This window comes from Heterocephalus glaber, unplaced genomic scaffold (genome assembly GCF_053883595.1).
Source record: "Heterocephalus glaber isolate CG9 unplaced genomic scaffold, H.glaber_assembly_v1.0 deba00000331, whole genome shotgun sequence".
NCBI classification, from domain to species: Eukaryota; Metazoa; Chordata; class Mammalia; order Rodentia; family Bathyergidae; genus Heterocephalus; species Heterocephalus glaber.
In genome coordinates, this window is record NW_028258142.1 from 38416002 (window position 1) to 38437043 (window position 21042).

The 21042-nt window shown below is 34.5% G+C and overlaps 1 protein-coding gene across 4 annotated transcripts in view; it reads left to right on the forward strand.

Annotated features, from left to right (window-relative positions):
• The window catches only part of Rit2 (Ras like without CAAX 2), a 339988-nt gene that overhangs the window by 166936 nt on the left and 152010 nt on the right, over positions 1–21042 (forward strand). The window contains exon 5 of one of the 4 annotated variants that reach the window (XM_087193269.1): positions 6104–6182. The exons of the other annotated variants lie outside the window; for them this stretch is intronic. Coding sequence (XP_087049395.1) covers positions 6104–6160 — 57 coding nt within the window. The 3' untranslated portion in view covers positions 6161–6182. Of the gene's footprint in view, positions 1–6103; positions 6183–21042 lie in introns of those variants that run through there. 4 annotated transcript variants of the gene reach the window in all.

The following is a 21042-nucleotide window of genomic DNA, read 5'->3' on the forward strand; positions in this document are numbered from 1 at the left end:
GGAATACTCATTTTGAGGATGATGACATCAATGATGTATTTCAAAAGTTCTCTTCCATCTACTTTATGAATGCTATTTTATTTAATTCTTACCACAAACTAGGCTCCTCTCTAGTATATATATTCACTTCTGGGTCAGCCAAAGCTTCCATACATTCAGAAATTTGCTCAAATTCACACAACTCATTTCATGTAAGAAACAAAATCCACATGTTTTGGTTCAGAATAACATTTTTTTGATATGGACCTTCTAACCTTTATTTTATCATTTTGTTTTGTATCAGGTTCAGAAATTTAACTTTCTCCTCAAAGATTGCCAGATAAGCAATAGCATTTTGTTGCCAAGTAGTTGTAGTGAAGGGCAGAATGATAATTTGCAGGGTGTGTGTGTGTGTGTGTGTGTGTGAAAAGGACAGTTTCAGGCCCCGGACAAGCCAATAGTAGCCAGAAGCTGGGAAGAAGGTTATGAGAAAAAATTAGAGTAAGAAAATGTGATTCAAAACTTCTGAGAGGCACTAAGCTCGAATCAGCTGAACAATTTTTCCCATAGTACAACCAACAATTCTAAACCCTTTCTTAATTCCTAGACAACATTAGGTTCCTGAGCTTCTATTATCTATGTCCCTCTTTGTCATATCCTGTGCCATCATGCTGGGGAGCAGAACAGGATGATTCCTGTTTTTGTAAGATTCTGACCCACTGCTCAAAGTAAAAATGGTTTATAAATGGAATGAATTTAAAGGATTGGGTAGTTATATTTCAAAAGGTTTAACACCAGTCAAAAACTGCAAATTGTTTTATCCTAAAGATAGACTGTGACAGACCCCTCAGTCCTGAAAGTCTCATTATAGCTTAATATTCACCTTAGACAGTAGATTTCTGCTCCCTTAATCCTCTAAATGCTGAGATGGGATCATGAAAGAGTCTTTATTTATTCTTTACTGAGATATTTAATGTCAATGATTTCATCCTTCCACTGAAAGGGCTATTTGGATTTGTGGGGATTAGGAATTGCTATATTTTAAAAATCTATGTACTCACTTTTCAAAATATGACAGCTTTGGAATACAGGAAAGTAGTAAGGACTCCAGTCCTTGTCTTCAATGACTTTCTCCTCAAGAACTATGCAGGTGATGGCCGGGGATGTAGCTCAGTGGTTCTGCATCTGCCTGGCAAGCACAGGTCCTGAATTTGATCCCAGGTACCAAAAATTAAGTGCTGAACAATATGACAGCATCTATAAGTTCAGTAGTTGTTGACAACTATGAAGGATCCATCATCCAGAATATTTAATGCAGACATCAATGGATAAGTATTCAGGCCAGGTAGGGAAGGCTAGGTAAATGGTCACAGTTATTGTAGGAAGACAGAAAGAGAACACCTTCGAGGGGAAAACTACATCTTGGGTTTATAAGTGTGCACAAGCAACAGTGAGTGTCTGATGGAGGGCTGGGAAGGTCAGCCTGCCTGGTAAACAGATAACAAGCATGCTCAGAATAATCTCAAAGACAATGCTTGCCTTGAAGATACATTTCATAAAAGATAAACCTAAGCGTGTGCCAGAGAGTATTTGATATGCTGTGATGCAGTAATTAATTGCAAATACCACTCAAACTTTAAAAACAAAAGAGTAGCACTTCATTATCTTTCATCATCAGTGTATTAGATAATTCATATAAACACATTATCTAAATAACGAAGATTTATATTCTGAGGGGAAAGAAAGGTTTGACAATTTACTCATTATTATCGGCATAGACACTCAAATTCAACTAATAATTATTTAGCTCTAGTTATTCTTTCCTCACATATTTTATAGGTTATTTCATTTATTAATGTGAATATATTAATTCCAACTATGATGGAAAACAATACAAAACAAGTGTATAGTTTTGTGATGTATCCAAAATGTGGTAGGATTTAGAAGGAAAATTGAACCTAAATCAGTAGTTTCTCTCCCTCTCTCTCTCTCTCTCATAAAACCTGTATATACAATATATGAAATATATATGAACTATATCTATTTATGGTATATAAATATAAACTATTTTTTCCATTCAATTTACTTACCTTTTTTGATATATAAAGAACATTATTTTTTCATTTATTTCCAAATACTTAACCATCACTTGATAGGTAGCAAGTAATCTTTTAGAATTGCTCTTTTATAACATGAGTGTGCAAAAGTGAACATGACAAATCAAATATCTGAGAATGTCAAATTACAATGGAGACAGATTTTGAAAATTTGAGTATGTACAATACTTGTGTATACCAACTGCATGACACAAAAATAGTGTTAGAAATAAAATCACACACACACACACACACACACACACACACACAGAATTTCCAGTAGGGAAAGAGTAAAGAATAAAAACAAAGTGAGAGAAGGGAGTGGATGTTTGAGCAGGTGACTGAGAAAGCTATTGTCAGGGTAGTCATCGTGGCCTTTTTAAATGTCATTGAACAGAAACCTGCAGTTTAGGGAAGATTTAGGGGGAAAATAAATATTCCACACAGATCCAAGATCATCTGTAAAATCTTCATGGTGTGATTTAATTCAGAATTACTCCCATAGGCATGGGAGTCACCATGGCCAAGGAGAATGCAAGATTAAATTATATAGTGACTTGAAAGGCCTATGGTAAATAATCTTTCCAATCTTTCTCTAGGTGATAAAAGAAAGTGTTTAAAACTTTTGAGCAGAATTGTAGCATGAATAGAGTTCCATAAGATCAGTTTAGGTATTGAATGTGACAAGAATGCATCAGGAAAACCAGTTATGAGAATCTGCTGTCATGGTGGGAAATAGTAGTAGCTCAGGTTGTTGCAGAAATCTCAGAAAGAAATACACAGAGACACAGAATTCGAATAAAATAGTACAATTTCTTCTCTCAAGCGGACCGGAACGCCAGAAACCAGTCTGGTCAATATCAGCGCCCCCTTTGTTCAGCATTTCCCTTTTTATATCCTTTTTAGCCATTATCTCATCCCTAGTGGCCTTCGATATGTAAATACAATTCCAGTTCCTATTTACAAGTCATAGACACAAGATAGGCCATATACAAAGTAAATTCACCCTGGCCAGGTAACTTTGTTAGGTTAATGAAGTTACTGGTTAGAGTCAGATAATCCTCACCTTAAACAAGGAGTTAGAGGAAAAGCAAATCTTAAAAGAACACATTACTTATTTTGCTTCTACAACTACCTTAATATTCAACCCATTAAGTTATCTAAAACTTTTCCATATCAAGGTGAAAGCAACAGCACAGTTTACACTGCCCACAGCACACTAACTGGGTGGCAGGTGACAAAATTTCAGTGAGGTTTGGAGATCCTTTATATCGGAGCAAACTACTACATTCCTCAATGGTACCTGAAGTCACCAATTATCACACAATATAGATTATATCCATGATTGCATCATCAAGACATGATTAAGACATGTTCTCAGTATATACGTTTTAGAAAGTAACAGAGAATATGGCCAAAAGGAGATAGTACAGGGTTTTGCATCTTTACTCAATTACTGTGTCCCTGGAAAGATCAGTGATCAATGCAAGATGTGCATCCAGGTTCTTGATAAGTATTTCCTGCCCTGCACAGGAGGAGGAGGAGGAGGAGGAGGAGGAGGAGGAGGAGGAGGAGGATATAGTCAGTATACAGCTTCCTGTGTCAAATTCTCCAAGGTCAGCCTTAGTTACATAGAGATTCCTTACCTTAAGTCATATAATACTTGAAGAAACCCATTTCTAGTGAAGTATAGAATAAATGCCCACCCATTTCAGCCCACATGGAACATTCTGATGGAAAAATCCTTCTCTGTCTCCCTCTCCCTCCTCTACCCACTGCTGTCTTGGTATAGACACGATTAGACTTACATTAATGTTCAACTTATCCATCCTTTCACTCTCTCCTCTGAGACTGAGTGACAAAATATCAGTAAATTATCTAGCACAGTGCTTGGCACAAAATAAGGACTTAATAAATATTACATGGTATCATCTACATCCCTCATTTCTCATGACTTATCTGGTACTACAGCTTAGATTTGGAATATCCACCAAAAGCCCATGTGTTGATGGGTTGGTTCCCAGCCTGTGATACTGGTCATAAGTGGTGAAATTTTTGGGAAGTGGGGCCTAACTGAAGGAAGTTAGATTACTAGGAGTGCAAAGTGGATATTAGAACCCTGGTGCTTTCCCCTCACTCTTTGCTTCCAACTGCTGTGATGTGAACAGACCTCTTCTACCCGATGTTCCCAGCATGATGTACTGGGCTGCAGCAGGCTCAAAGAAGCAGAGGGAAGAGACCATACACGGAAACCTCTGAGATCATGAGACAAAATGTAAATTGATTATCTCAGGTATTGTGTCACAGCAGAGGAAAGGAGACTAACACACCTGGACTGCTGAGACAGTCTGTGAGTTATCGTTACACTTCCAATGTGATATCTTAGAAGTCAGAAACTAGCTAGTGAGTTGTGTAAGAACTGGGTAATAAGTAAGATTAATTAAATCTGGCTGAAGGTCTAAAAAATTTCTGATATCCAAAATGTTTAGGTTTTGGTGTATGAATTACAACCAAGGTTGAAAGTAGTTTTTTCTAATTTTCAGGACTAAAACATAAAGCACAAACACTGTGAAATAAAAAATAGCAAAATGTAATGATAGTTGAATTCTTTTTATTTTCTATTTTTCTAAAAGTATATATTTTATGCAATTTTAGTACTTTAAAATTTATGTAATGTTGATTTATGGCACTATATTATTAACTTTTATAAATGTTCCAGGCATATTTGATAAGAATAGATGTGTATGTATGTGTGTTAGGTTACATTTAATAGCTGTTTGAAGGTACTCTTCAGCACATTTTTCAAAGCATAACTCCCCATTTGAATATTTTTAAGATTTTATTCTTGTCTGTAGTTTTCAGCAGGTGTGATCTGTGGTCCTTATAAGGGTTTCTCACGCCCTTCTATTAGTTGTGAACTAAGTAAAACTGGGTAACCTGGAGATAGATGAGGAACACATAAAAAAGATCATTGTACATTCCAGCAAAGCTTAATTTATAAACATAATACAAAAATTCATCTGAGATGAGACCTCTTGTCCTCAAAATGTGGTCAATAAACCAGAAAAATCAGTATCACCTCTGAACTTTGTTTCTGCTCAATTTTTCAGAGCCCATCTTAGTCCTACTAAGACAGGAATTCTGGGAGTACGGCTCAGCCATCTGTTTGAACTATTCTTCTGGGTGATTCTTAAGCATACTAAATATAGAGAATTACTGTACTAGAATATAATGAAAGAACCTGAAAAATAATTTGCAACTTGGGGCCTATAAGAAAGAACCTAGAACATGTAAATTCTAAATGAAATATTTGAGATCTAAAAAAAGAGAAAGCCCGCATATCCAGTTTTTAAATATAAAATTATTATTAATCATAAAATTAATACTTACATTAAAAAAGTGATAAAAGTATTACAAATTTAAATAATTCTTCTTATATACAGCACAGAGGGCTGGGGATTTAGCTCAGTCATTCTGCCACCTGCCTCTCTAGCGTAAGGTCCTGAATTCGATCCCCAGTACCAAAAAAAAAAAAAATACAGCACAGAAACCTAAATATCATGGTATATATCATATACCTACAATGACTAATTTTCCATTTAATAGTTTCATGTTTCATTGGAGCAGAATGTCTACTCAGATTAAGCTAACATTGTAACTATTCAACCGCTTCCTCATTTAAAACAATGTGTTAGACTGAATTGTTTGGTTTATGTGGATCACTGACTACATTTGGAAAACTGATAGGTCAGTGAAGGTTTGTAAGTCTAAGCTTGTTTCTTTAGAGAGGGAAAGAGTGAGGAGGAGAGAGAAAAAGGGAGGGAGGGGGGAGGAAGGAGAGGAGGAGGAAGAGGAAGAATAGGAGAGGAGAGAGAGAGAATCAGATTGGGTCCTTGAAAGGAAATTCAAGATTATACAAATATTGTTATAAAATGATTTCTTATAATTTTAAACCAATCATTTAAGAAATCTGTCCAAAAGTAATTAAATAAATGGTAGATGAAGTTTTACATTTCCTTTTATCCTAGCTCAGATTTCAAGTCTCCATGCTCTTCCCCAAATATCCTGGCCTGCCCAAACTCTGACATTTGTGAGTATGTTCTTTACTCTCTAGGAGTCAGGTTTCTGGCTCTACCCAGTAAACTGTGTTTGTGCGTGCACGCTTGCGAGTGTGGGTGTCCGCGCGTGTCTGTGTGTTTGTGTGAAGTTCGATATGCATATTCGACTCAAGATAATCCTACAAGTCCAAAATAATGACATCAATAGGTTGAATAGCAAATACTCCAAAAGAAACATGTGCTTCTGCATATTGGGAGTTTTTTCTTACTACATTCAAACACATGTTTAGGAAATTCAGGTTGCTTTTCCAATAGTTTTGGAGACTGAATTTAGGAAATTCACATTGTGGGACATCCTTAGCTTTACTTTTTTTCTTTCTTTCCTTCTTTTTTTTTTTTTTTCAGACAGGTTATCATTAAGTTGCTAAGTTAACCAGGCTGAGCTCAAACCTGCCATCACCCTGACTTAACCTCCCAGAATGCTTCAATAATGTCACTATACCTAGCTTGCTAATCCATTAAAAAGTCTTTTTAAATAATTATAGATGCACAGAAATTTCAGGCCATTTAATAAAGAAGACCCATACACCCTTCTCTTGGCATCCCCAACTATAGAAAATTGTCTAAAAGAAGAAATTGACATTGGTTCAATCTGTAAAGTTTTTTCAAAGTTCACAGGTTATACGTGTAGTCATCGATTTGTGAAGTGTATAAATTAGGGCAATTCTCTCACATGTAGCGTGCATAACCTCTATTACAATTGAAATACTCAACTGCGCTATTAGCATAACACTCCCACCTGTTTGTTTTTTAATAATACCCACCCCCTCCCAGGCCATTGCCTAACTCCTGCCAACCCCTAATCCTCTAGGTCCTTCCCTATGTCTCTACTTATTTTATTGTTATGTAAATGAATGATGTAGTATGCATTCTTTTAAGATTGTTTTCATTCACTATTATTTTTTGAGGTATATCCTAAGGTTTTTTTTTATCAGTAGTATATTTGATATTATCCCTGAATAGTATTCAGATTTGGATGTATCCTAGTTGGTTTATCCATCTACCTTTCGTATTTGGATAATTTCTTCATTTTAATTTGTTAAAACTTAGTTTGTTCTTTTTGAATGCTTATAATTGATGCATAGTACATTTATCTATATCCATTTTTCTTTCCTAATTTATTCATTTAAAGTTACAAGTATCCTCCTTTAGAAAGGTTTAGCTGTTTAACTTTATTGAAAAGTTCTGTGCATTATTTTTTTTATTATTCAACTCAAAATATTTCTAATTTCAATTGTGATTTCTGCTTGGGCCCATCAGTTTTTTAGAAATGTAGTTCTTAATTTCCGACCATATGATAAGTTGCTAGTCATCACTTGTTATTGATTTCCTTATTTTCTTAAAAGAATATACCCTGTATAACTTTAATACTTTACCTTATTTCAGCAATTTTAATATTACAATCGATTTCTTCTGGTGGCCACTGTTTGCGTTGAAGAGTTAGGTATGCATTAACTCTTACTTTGAAGATATTCTTTGCCTCATTTCCTGTACTATAAATTCCCACCCCAGTGTTTTGAAGATTTTTCTGGTGGTTATAGCTTTCAAAGATTTGATCTAATCTCCCTATGTAGTATTCTCTCTCTCTCTCTCTCTCTCTCTCTCTGCTTGTGTGATACTTGCTAGCATCTATGGTGCATTTTAAGTTACTGCCTCTTTTGTTATTGCTCAAATTTGGAACATTCTTTGTCATTATTTCTTCAAATATTACTGTTCTTTCTTTCTTTCTTTCTTTTTTTTTTTTTTTTTGTACCAGGGATCGAACTTGGGACCTTGTGCTTGAGAGGCAGGCGGCGAAACCACTGAGCTAAATCTCCAGCCCCCACACTGTTCTTTCATTCTTTATGCTCCTTCCTGGATTCAAATTAGAACAGTATTAACCCTTTCTACTTAATTACTCTATCACACTTACATTCTTTGTGGGTTTTTGTCATTTTATCTCTTTGAGCTTTATTCTAGGAACTTTCCTTCTAAATTTTCTTCCCACCTATTATATATTTCTCCCTTCATACTTACTGTGCTTTAAATTTTCTTAATGAATGCTTCATTTTAATGGTTCTATTTTTTAATTCTAGAAATTCTGATTTCTAAGATTCATCACCTTTTAAAAAAATGTAAATTTTTTACTTTCTTGAAATGTTAGACAATAAAACTTGTGTTTGATAGTTTTTTCAGGTTTCATTTAGTATCACACTTTTTGTTTAATAAAAAAGTTCTTAGTCTTTTAGTCACTGTGACTTATGAAGATTACTCCTAGGAAAAGAATAAGGGGACTAAAATTCTCATATCACTTGAATCCAGTCGTAAACTGAGCTAATGGGAAGCTAGAGTACAGATCCTGCAGGATCTCATGGATTTCTTATTCTTAGCATGAGTATATTTGGATCCTAATGTAAATTTGAGGAGGAGCTGAGGTGCTTTTCAGGAACCTACTTTCTTGGCAGACTCTGTGATACCGTTTTCTTGAAACTCTTGTGAGGATGTGGGCTCTTTTGAATTCCTCATCAGTAGGGTTCATCCCTCTGCTGGCATAGAAGCTCTAGCCCGCCGGTTCACCTGTTGGACTTTCCTTTTTCTACTTTATCTGTCGCTCAGATTCTTTACTGTCTTGTTAACTCACTAGCACCTTCAACTAGATTACTTTTATGTCCTTCCAGACCTACTAGTTTGTATTAGGGGGAGAGTTGTTCCAAATTACCTGGTTGGTCAGTGCCAGAAGTGGAACTCGCCCTCACAATTTAATGACATTCTTGTTCCCTGTCCAGCTTACTCTGTTAAAGTGATTAAAGCTTGTAGGGCTTGTGTGTACAGTTTGCTGTTCCAAATCGAACATGAATTAATTTAAATGCCAATTAGTATGATTGAATTTTAAGTATATTTTTAAAAGATCTGTAAGTTGCTTTTGCCAAGCCTTGGCCCCTGACAACCTGCTATTCTGGAAAGGGTCCAGGAATACATCCATTCAGCCTGTAGAAGGAATTATGAAGGTAGAGGCCACCTTAATATATGATTGAAGAGGAGGACTGGTCAATCACACACAGATGAGAATGGTTGTGCTGGACTCTTCACAGACTGTGTCAAACATCCTTAGTGAGTTTATGCTTTGAATTTTATGGGGTTTTTTCCAAATGCATGTCCAGTAATTAATAACATCTTTGTCTCATGCTCAGCTCCTCAGGTAGTATTGAGGAGTAAATATCAATGCCCCCTCCCATCTAAGTATGGCCCTGGTTCACGTCTGCCATGCTAACTTATTTCACCACTTCCCTTTCTTTGGAATTTTATATTATCACTACAGTAAACCTTTTTTTGTTCATTGACCATCATGCTTAGATATGCCTTTGTATTTGCTTTCCCATTACTGGTATGCAATACCCGACAGCTCACAAACTAAAAGAGGAGGGATTTAATTTGCCCCATGGTTTCAGAGAATTCAGACCATGATCAGCTGACTTCAACAAGGGAAAATTCATTGTGGAAGGGGGTGGCAGGCAAAGAAGCTTAGTGCATGGTAGCTGGAAAGCAAAGCAGGAGATAGCACCAAAGAGAATGGGACAAGCTTTCAGATGTAGGCTCTACGGTCACACTTCCTTGACCTATCCAGACACATAATCCCAGCCAGCTAGAGGATTAGTTGGGGTGCTTTACTAATTCCCCAGGTGGCTCCCAAGTCAATCAAGTTGAGAACTAATCTTAACCTTACAACCCTCTTACTGTGACCACCCCACACCTCAGTACTTTTGCTCTTTTCATACTGTTTGTTTGTACACCTGCCTACACAATTAGTTTGTGCAGTTAGCTAAGGGAGGAGATACGTTATGTACAATCAGAAAAAAAGTCTTTTATGCAGGCTAACATCGTTTAAAAAAGAATTAATAAAATTTTGCCTTTTTTTTGTTTGTCTTCAAACCCAAGTTGAAGGAGGATGGAGAGAGGTAAAAGTTTGACATAATGACCATCATCCTTCTAAGAAAATGCAAGTCAAAAATGAATGACCATCTCCTTTAACACACAGACTCCAAGGATGGGGATGGAAAGGATGAGAGAAGGAGATGGACAGTAGGCAGGGAGGTGGTCTCGTCAAAGCTTTCAGTGTCCAGTAAGATCAGAAATTTGGCAATGTTGGATTATTCCCATTAGTGCTTCTCTTAATGGAGGAAGCAAAACTATTTTCATAATAATCAAACAGACTCTGGGGCAGAAAAGCAGAGGTTTCAAAATCCAGTGTTCCATACACATAAATTAATGATGTATATCATCTGTTTCCAATCTATCAGAAAAGCTACAAAATGAGAATCATCTGCAATTAAAATTGTCATTAGAAGCAGCAGCACTGAAGCTCGATAGGAGGCAAATTTTCTCCAAGAAACCAATGATTTTAAAACTACTGTTGGAGAATCTAAAAATTTTTTTAAAGATTTATCCTTTCTTTTTTTCAAAAATTTGTTTTAATTTGAAAGTTTAAGGAAAAAGGGTTGCTTTTTTATAGTCAGAAGGGTTTCTTCTTATTAAAAATTGCCACAATAATAAACAGAATTCGTATATGATTTTAATAGTTTCTATAATTGTATTTTACTATATATTCAGTATATTAGTCTATATACAGAGGAGGCATTAGGAGAAATGGATTTGGCTTTTGGGTTTTTGTACCAAGGATAAAAGAAAAGTTCTTTGTTCCTTGCCAGATGGCAAATAGAGCCATAACAGCAGAGCACATAACTCACATGCAGTGGCAACTCAGGCTGGCTGGACACCCTCAGTCAAAGAACAGATCTTCCTTGTCCACTTAAACTTGTTATTCAATATTGGGAAAACAAACATTTGTTACCAGAGACAGTGGTTACAAGGAAAAGACTCTCAGGAGAAGATATGAATAAGCAGCTTTATATATTTAAATTTCCCTCAGTATTTTTATTTAGTGATATATATTGCTTACAAATGTAAATTCTTCCTTTTCTTCCTAAGCCTTTATTTTTAGTTTCACTAAAGCCAACTTCTTATCGGTTTTGTCCCATCTTTTTTTGTTTTGTTTTGCTTTTTAGTTTTTGGTTTTTTGAGACAGGGTCTCATTATATAATTCAGGCTGGCCTTCAACTCACCCTGTAACCTAGGCTGGGCTCGAACTTGCAACAATCCTCATGCCTCAGCCTCCCAAGTGCTGGGAACACAGGTGTGAGCCACTACATGTGGCTGTCCCACCCTTGTAGTCATCAGCCTTAGACTGTAATTCTCTTTAAGTAGATAGTATCAATATCAAAAATACATATTTTTCTACACTTACAAAATATGTACACTTGCAAATAATATGGACTGTTCTACTTATCATAATACTCAAATAGATCTAATACAGCATGCGGAATGCATATATGTGTGTATTCATATATAAAGGTTGCAGGTAAGTTATATAGGTATATCTGTGTGGATGTGCCTGTACTCATGAAACTTGCTCATTTTGTTTCAATGTTATCGTTTTGATAGCTATAATAATATATACAAATCTAGCTAATTTTACTCGATGTAAAATAATAGTTCAAAACATATAAAAATTTTTCTCTGAATCTATTATAAAATGTTTCCCCTGGTTTTTTGAATTATTTGCAATGTGACCAGGAATATTTCTATATACATCTTTACAAAAAAGTGCCTGAGTGTCCTTGTTTACATGGCTTGATGTGAAAATGAAAGTGATATAGGCATGGAGATTTTCAGTTTCCTATGATATTGATAAACTGCTTTTCAGAATAACTGCACAAATTTACACACTGTCTAAATATAAAAAGATTATCTTTTTTATCTTAATTGGTTTTTCCCCTTTTTCTCCATTCTAATTAGTGTGGAATTTTATGTCTTTTCATTTTCATTCTCCTGTTTATCAGGTTGAGCACTTTTTCATGTAACTTTGGTACTCCCTGGAATGGGATATTCGCACAATGTGCCTATATTTTAATTCAGTTATCTTCCTTATTAATTAATTAATTCTCTCATTTATTCACTCAGTACTGAGGATTGAACCCAGGACCTTCACACTAAGCTACGGCTCCAGATTTCTCTCTTTATTTTTTCTTTGAGGCAGGATCATCTTAAATCACTAAGCTGCTGAGTTTGGGCTCAAACTTTTGAGTCAGTGTCTCCATTTCCCAGTATTGGAATTACCGTCCTGTGTCACCAAACCAAGCTAGTTATCTGTCTTTTGCATATGAATTATAGGAGTTTCTTACATATTCCAACCTTTGTTATTTATGTTATATGTGTTTACATCAGCCCATAAGTTTTATCATCACTTTATTATTTAAGTTTCTTTTGTGTGTTGTATTTTTTTATTTGCTCAAAAATTTCTTCCTTAGCAAGAGAGGACTAATGTTTCTGGTATATACTGGAATAACACAGCACCCCTATTATTAAACTTATAATACTCTTCTGGTCACTTCAGGCCACGGGCTTCCCTCCTATTACTGGGCCCAGTCCTGACACGAATCTTTCATGCCTGTCAGTGGTACATCGCTTACAACCCTAAAATCCAGCAGTTGAGCGGTAAGAGCTGGCTCTGCAAAGACCTATAGAATTCATCCCAATGCTTCCATCAGCTTCAATTCTAATCAGTACCACTACTGCACATATTGTTAAGGGTTTTAAAGTCAGTCTTGCTTCAAGTTATAGCAATGTTTCATATTTTAGTCTAATACTCTTAAAAATTTGATATTTAGGCCTTTTATAAATCTGGCATTAATTCCATGCATGGTTTAAGGTTACAGATACTGTATTTTCTCCACTTTGGAATTCTGAAAAATATTTAATGTTAGCTTATAACATCATATGAAGCACGTTCTCAAATCAGCCCTCATCCATGTCTAGGAACACTACTATCTGTTCCATTAATGTTCCAGTATATTATTTTAAATAATATACAATTGTATGCTATTACTTTATTTCAAGGAAAGATCTTTTCTAATTTTTACTGCTAATTTTTTTTTTAATTACGTTCTTTATTTTTTGGACTTTTACTCATCCATATGCATTTTATGTTCAGTTTGCCTAGTTTCATGAAAAATTTTGTTTTAATTTTTATTGAAATTATTTGGTTTGATATGCTTACTTTTTCCTTAGGATCAAGTTTGGTTATGTTTTATTGTTGTAATCACCTTGCCCCGTTTTGGCATCAAGATAAAGATGACTCATAAACTTGGTAGTTTTTCTTTTTGATCTGTGTTTGCAAATAGAATTATCTGCTTTATAGGGACTTGTTAAATCCTCATAAAATTTTCTGCACTTTATTTTCCTTTTTGTGGGGATGATTGTAGTGATGATGTAGGTGATGGATCAGGCTACAGTTTTTCTATTTATTATAAATGTAATTATGATAATTTAGGTATCTCATACTTTCATTTAAAAACATAAATTTTGTCCAGAGTTTTTAAATTTTTCATTTCCAAACATGCATTGATGCTTTCTCTATGCATACATATTTACTTCCTACTGAGCTGTGTTGTAGTCAGACATCTTACTTTCTATAAGACCATTTCTTTAAAATGAAATCATGGGCCAGGGATTTAGCTCAGTGGTGTCGCCCCTGCCTGGCAAGCCCAAGGCCCTGAGTTCAATTCCTGGTACCAAAAAACAATAGAAACATTTCTTTGTGACTAATGAATTATCAATTTCTGCAAATTCTACTGTTTTTACAAATGAAATATCTTCTGTATTTTGATGCTCTAGGAATAACTGTACTACTCTTCATTTCTTTTTAATCATTCTTCTTGTTTGAAAGTTATAGTTCATGTTTTTATCATACTGCCCTCCAGCTTTTCATTGAAACACTTATTTCTATTTGTTTCAAAGAAAAGCCAAAAATATTAGATTTTTTTAATAAGAAGAAATTAATATATCCCAATGATTCTTCCAGTTTTTCTAATTCCAACTTCTAGCTTATTATTTAGAATTCTACTTCCACCTTAGTAAATATTGAAATAGTTTGTTAATAGCATATACAAAAGGATACATGTGAATTATAAAGTATACAATAATAGCATGCATATCCATAAAAGCTGCACCCATATTAAGAAGCAGAATATTCCTAATAATATTGAAGTTCTCTATGGGACAGTCACTGATTTCAATCCCCTATAGTCCTCTTCTGAATTTATAGTCCTATTTGCTGAGTTTTAGAGTTTTCCTATGGGTCTATGTACAAACCACCATCATGACCATTTACAAATATTTTTATGCAAGAACATAAAGACTAGTTGTTATCAAGAGCTGCTTACATTCTTAAAATTATTGAGGACCCTTAAGATCAACTGTTTACTGGGTCATATATATTGGTATTTACCACATTAAAAGTTAAAAATGTATTATTGTTGTTTTATTTTATGTAATCATAAAGCCATTGCAAGTCAATATTAAAATCAGTGTTTTATGGGCTGTATGTGTACTTCTCTTAAAGTCATTGGCATTTTTAATTTTTGTAAATTTTCTTAATGTCTTATGTAAATTAAGGTGATGATATTTGTATATTTTCACCTTCATTCAATATGCAGTGAATATATTTTGGTTAAAGTATATGAAAAACATAGAAGCTTAGAGAAGGGATAGTTTTATACCATTATCAGATAATTATGGACATTCTTCTTAGACATTCAGCAAAATTCAACAAGTGATATTTCTTAAATGTTAGCTGAAATGTGGTATCTAAAGCTATGTCAATGAAATTTCCTTATCTTCCTAAATTAACATTCATCAGTCTATCTAGCACTTTGAATGAATGCTAGCAAACCATGAATGGTTTTAAAGCATTCATTGGCCTTTTAAAATCTATTGATTCACTGAACGATGAAGATCACCAAATAATGATGTCATTACACAATATTAAAATGTGTGACTCAATAATTCATTACCAATTTCATTTAAAAATTCTTTTAGAATTGAAGATTGTTAAATTCAGAATAGAGGATACAAGTTTTCCAAAATGCTGCTTTTTTGCTTGAAATCTCAAAATATCATTATTGAGAAAAAATATTGTCATTTTTTTTCCTTGAAAACAAAGTTTCACTTCCTTAAAAGCCAAGATAACGTATGTCAGCTACTCACATCTGAATGATTTTAGTTTGCCATTTTATAATTTTTTCAAGCCAAAGTACTAGCCTGTAAAAATGTGGCTGGTTCAACTCTTTGCCAAGCCAGTTGAACAAGAAATCAGTAATACATTGTAAAACCCGCTTCACATATTTTTGCCATTTCATAACACAAAATATTAAAAAATGTTGGGTCAGGGATTTAGCTCAGTGGTTTCGCCGCCTGCTGTGCAAACTCAAGGACCCGAGTTTGATCCCTGGTACCCCCCCCCAAAAAATTAAAAGATGTGAACTCAAACAATTGATATTAAATGCAATTAATGATGTTCATTAGGTTTATTCTCCTATTGCAGTTCCTTATATTGTGAATATCTGCTAACAAATTACTCAATACTACTTGTTTGATTTGGTACCACTAACTTGATTCTTGTTAAAGGACTAGCAGTTCCAGCTAAAATTACCTGTGGGCCATCAGAAAAAAAATGTCAGCACTGTGAAAAAACGAATAAAATGATAGCAGTTGCCTGAATTTTTTTTTTTTTTTTGGTGGTGTGCGGTAATGGGGATTAGCTTCTCACTGAGCCATATCCCCAGGCTTTAAAAAAAAATTATTTTGAGATCAGGACTCACTAAGATAAGTTGCCCAGGCAGTGCTGATACTTTCAGTCCTCCTACCTCAGCCTCCCAAAGTGATAGAATTACAGACTGGCACCACCAGGCCTGGCTGGAAAATTGTTTGAACCTCATGATCTCTTAAAAATGTCTCAGCAATGCCCAGAGCTCTGTATCTCAAACTTTGAGACCCACTGTTAAGTATTCACTTCCTTTGCTTGCTTTCTGCTTTAGGATTCCAGTCCTTGTTATCTCTGTGGCATAATTTCATAATAATTTCCCTCTCAACAGCACCTCTAATTATTTCTTTTCTCTCAGGCTCTTTTGCCTCAGAGAGCTGTCTCAGGCTCTCTCCCCCTGACACATATCTTAGGGAAACAGGAGCATTGATCTTAAGAGAATGAAAGACAATTGTTTAATAGAACACTTACTCTTTCAGGGAAGCCTATAGTAGAGGTTTGAACCAGTAATGTAATGATATGGCCTTTTAATATAGCAAATAACACCAAAAGAAACTCTTTGAAAAAGTAATTTTTTACAGATGAGCACTTAGCTTCCTGTCTATTGAAAGATATTGTGTAATGGGCTTTTATTTTAACGGGCACATCCTAGACCTAATTATTTCTATCTGAGAATTAGCTTAATTTCAACAGGTGACTACGCCTGCCTTTCTTGGCATAGACTACTAACCTGACTTCCCATTTACATTCCTGACTCTGAGGAAGGTTGTGTGAAAAACCCCAGAGACATTATTTTAATTTGAAAACTCATTATTTGACTATACACTGTCTGTCACGTATGAGGTATTACAATGATAACTTCTACCTAAGAGAAGCAGAAATCCTCCCCAAGTTGTACAACATTACATTCTGTAGAATGAAAAGCACTTTATTAAAAATAAATTATCTCTGGTTTCTTAATTACGCATTTAATTTAGATTAATTAAGACATAATACATACTCTACTAATTGAAATTAATATTATTATGGGTATTTAGTTGATAATTAACTTAGCGTCTGGTGGCTAACTTTCATTAATTTCATTAATTCAATTTCATTGTTTTTAAATTAGATAGTTTTATATTATTAGACCAACTTATTCAATTTAATTATATATGATTTATGTATAGTAAAATGTTGAGGCAGTATGTATTTTGATGGAAATCTTTTAAATATGATAAACTAATTTTAACATGAGCCTGTCTCTATGCCTGAGTCCTTTCATAATAAGCTAGAACCTAACTTAATGTGTAAATGAACTGAAAGCCTAATTTAGGAGTATATTTTTGTAACAAATAGCTGCGTGTCAGCCAATCACAGAAGGTGAGCTTCAGACTATCACAGGCAGCACATTTGTATCCTAGCTGCCTGTAGTGCATAATATTTCCAGAAGGAAATGAATGTCTCAAACTTGAATTCTCAATGCACCTCAGATTGCATAATCTCACACAATTAACCATGAGTCAGAATAAAGGCAATCACTGCAGGTCTCCGAGGTAAGAAACAGTGCCAATTGAGTCTTGAAGTTTGGGAATATTTTCATAAAAAGCACTAGAGGAAAGGTGTTTCAAGGATAGTAAATAAATCAGCAAATGAGAAAAAACAAGCAAATGAAAGCACATCAGAGGTATAAAGAATATTGGATAGACAGAAAATAAGGACTCCCCTGCCAGCAAGAGTATCTCAAGACTGCATCTCTCCTCCCACCTTCCCTGACTGTCTCACTCACTGATCTCAAATGAAACATTTTAATTTTTAATTACATGAAAATTTGCTACATCTCAAAAGGCACAAAACCTAAGTAAAATATTAATTTTGAAACTTTCTGTTCACTGTCTTCAGAAATTTGGATTGATAGTATCTATGAAGGAACCCCAGAATATTCATGTTAACAGGAACTCAAAATAATTATAGTGCAGGTGGTCTGTGAAACACTCTGAAAAACAATGCCAGTTCAAACTTGACCAATATTGCATCTCTCTTACCGCTATTAAATTAGACACACTCCTGTGTGCTATGACCTAGTACCCCTATTCTCTTCATTGGCATCTTGTCTTTTTCATTTTGAGGAGCCTATCAATGTCTCCCATCAAGTCACTTGATCCTTTTTTATTCACCCTCTAGTCATTCAGCTGCTTAATCTATGTCTCTAATTTGTTATGTTGACAAGGGCTTGCTTTCTCTTGTAAGCAACTTAAACTTTCATCTTGATTCTCTGTTGCATGCATCTTGTAGTGAGTTAAAAGTTTCACTCAGAGTTATTTCCATGCCATAAACCCCAATATCTATGAATGTGCCCTTGTTTGGAAGTACTCTCTTTGAAAATATGATTAAGGATGTTGAGGTGAAATCATATGGGATTCATGTGGGGGCAGAAAATCAATGATAATGTCTTTATAAAAAGAAGAAAGGACACAGAGACTCACGGAGGAGAAGACAGCGACATTTAAATGGAGGTAGAGATTGAAGTTCTGTTGTAAGCCAAAGAACATCAGGAACTACCAGAAGCTAAAAGACCCAAGGAAAGGTCTCAGAAGCCTAGAGAAAGGCAGACCTGGATTGAACCTTAATTTCATATTTCTGGCTTCAGAGTTATGAAATTTATGTAGTTTTAGATGACCAAAATGGTTGTAATTTTTTATGGCCCGCTCTGGAGAACTAATGCATATCTAAAGATGAATCAAGATATATCATGTACAAGTACAAATTCCCTATGATAAATGTGACCATTATGTATACCTAAAATGTACTAATAAACTTAATTAATTTAAAAAGCTTAAAAGGTAAGACAAATTTTACTTTAAAAATAGGCACATTCATAACTACACAGAATTAACTACTATTGGGTAGCATTTTACAATATCCTTTCTTACTCAATGATCATGATGTTTTTGACTTTGCAAACCTTAGTATAGGTTCCACTGAGATGACATTTTGCCTTTCTTTGTCTCTTCTCATTCTCAGTGACTGCCCTATGTATGGTAAATGTGTATCTGGATTTAAAGAGCAAAATCTCAATTTATGCCTGTTTTATTGGCATTTACAGCAGATATATCTCCTTAGATTTTCATTAGAATTATTCCTATAAATAGCTTTGGAGATAATTATTTTATATGCTTATGAATACAATAAAGCATCTTATCTATTACTACATAAATATTTCAAAATATAAAATATTTTTAAAGAACAACAGATCTGAAAACTATAGGCTAAATGATTCAAGATGAATAGGATATTTACATAAATCAAAATAACTTCCAACTACTTATTTATTAGAAAGGGATTAACTATAATTCCACAGTTGAAGACCCTATTGAATACCACCTTAACCAAATGATAAAAATTAACATTATTTGTAACAAGACAAAGAATATTTTATTATTCCAATGAGGGGTACTTAGAAGGACATATTACTTAATGTACTATTGAATTTAATTACAATGAAATATCAAAGAGGCCCAGACTGAAGGATTCTTTAGGAAATAATTGACTATATTCTTCACAATCTGTCATAATAGAGAAAGAAAGGCTAAGAAATAGGCTAATTTAATGAAATGAATAAGACATGATGTTTATATATAATCTGTGAAATAGATCTGTATCCTAGATGCAAAAAAATGCTATAAAGTATTGGGGGACAAATGATGAAATTTGAATTAGATTTATATATTGAATAAAGAATAACAAAGTAAATATTGAAAAACACTAATATACTGATAATTTATTGTACCATTGGTAAAATGTTCTATAAATTTGCTATTTAAAAAAATTAACAGGGATTATATAATTTTATAATGCATTGATTATTTTAATATTTTCAGTTACTCAGTAGTTTTTCAGTGTAAACTAATATGATTTCACTTATATTATCATGCTTGCTTTTCTTTTCTCTTCTTCTTTTTCTTTGGGGAGGGTAGTCCGAATTCTTTAGCTTGAAAATTCAAACTTGCAATCTTTTTCAAGAACACTGTATAATCAGTGCCACCCTTCGGTCCCACTCTTCGGTCCCTAATCCTTTCCTTGCAACTTGGGAACCCTTTCAAAGCAGACACCTGGGCTTTCTTCCTAGGACACTTCACTAGAAAATCTTTATGAGTTAACTCAAGGACCAGGCTGAAGCTCTTACTTGTTTACATCAAACATCTTCAGGAATCTTACTCCACCCCTAGTTCTAATTATTTGCATCTAGGCCTCTTCACACTTGACCTGTTTTAAAATGATAGCAGAAGGTATCTCTTCCATTTTGATTTTCATCAGAACTCCCTTAAGAAGACATTTTAGAATATTTTCCTAATCATATTTAAAATGAACATTTAATATCATAGGTGCAGCTTATATCTGTTTATATGCAATGTTTATTCCTGTGCTTCCTACACTAAAAAAGTACACTTTGTTTTTAGACTTTCCAGATCAATTCTCTGCAGCATTTAGGAGGTGCCTGATGAATGTTCTAGACTGTGGATATATTTTACTTCCCTGTTCTCATATCTGTCAATCACAAAACTACAAACTCTCCTTCTTCATTGTCTACCTTTGCAGTACTTGGAACTCTCATTGATTGTATTTATTTATTTTTGGTACTGGGGATCAAACTCAGGACCTTGTGCTTGCGAGGCAGGTGGTGGAAACACTGAGCTAAATCCCTGGCCCAAAAGAAACTTTTATTTTTTTGGTACTGGGGATTGAACTCGGGACCTTGCACTTTCGAGGCAGGCAGTGGAATCATTGAGCTAAATCCCCAGGCCTGAACTCTCACTGAATACCAAGTGAATCTTCTTCCCTCTTTTCTAGACTCGGTTTGCCTATCTGCAAACAGCTCCCAGACGGACATTCACCATGCCATCAGATAAGCATTGGACACACCAGGCCTACCTCTCTCACCCCTGACCCTGTAACTACTGTTAGGAAGTAAGGATAGATAGGGAAAGAGAAAGACAGATGGATAATGGGTAAATCCATATAAAGAAATAATAGAAAAAATAAGAAATTACATATTTTCACATTGCTTTTTATCCAATGACTTTATAAATGTCTTCAAAATCTCACTGTGATCATACAGTTGGCAGGCTGATATCAGAAAAAAATAAAGAGAATGATAATAGGCACAAGATGATTAAGAAGTCACTCTTGAATGAGTAGAATCTCTGATGACTGATTGCACAGTCAAAACTGT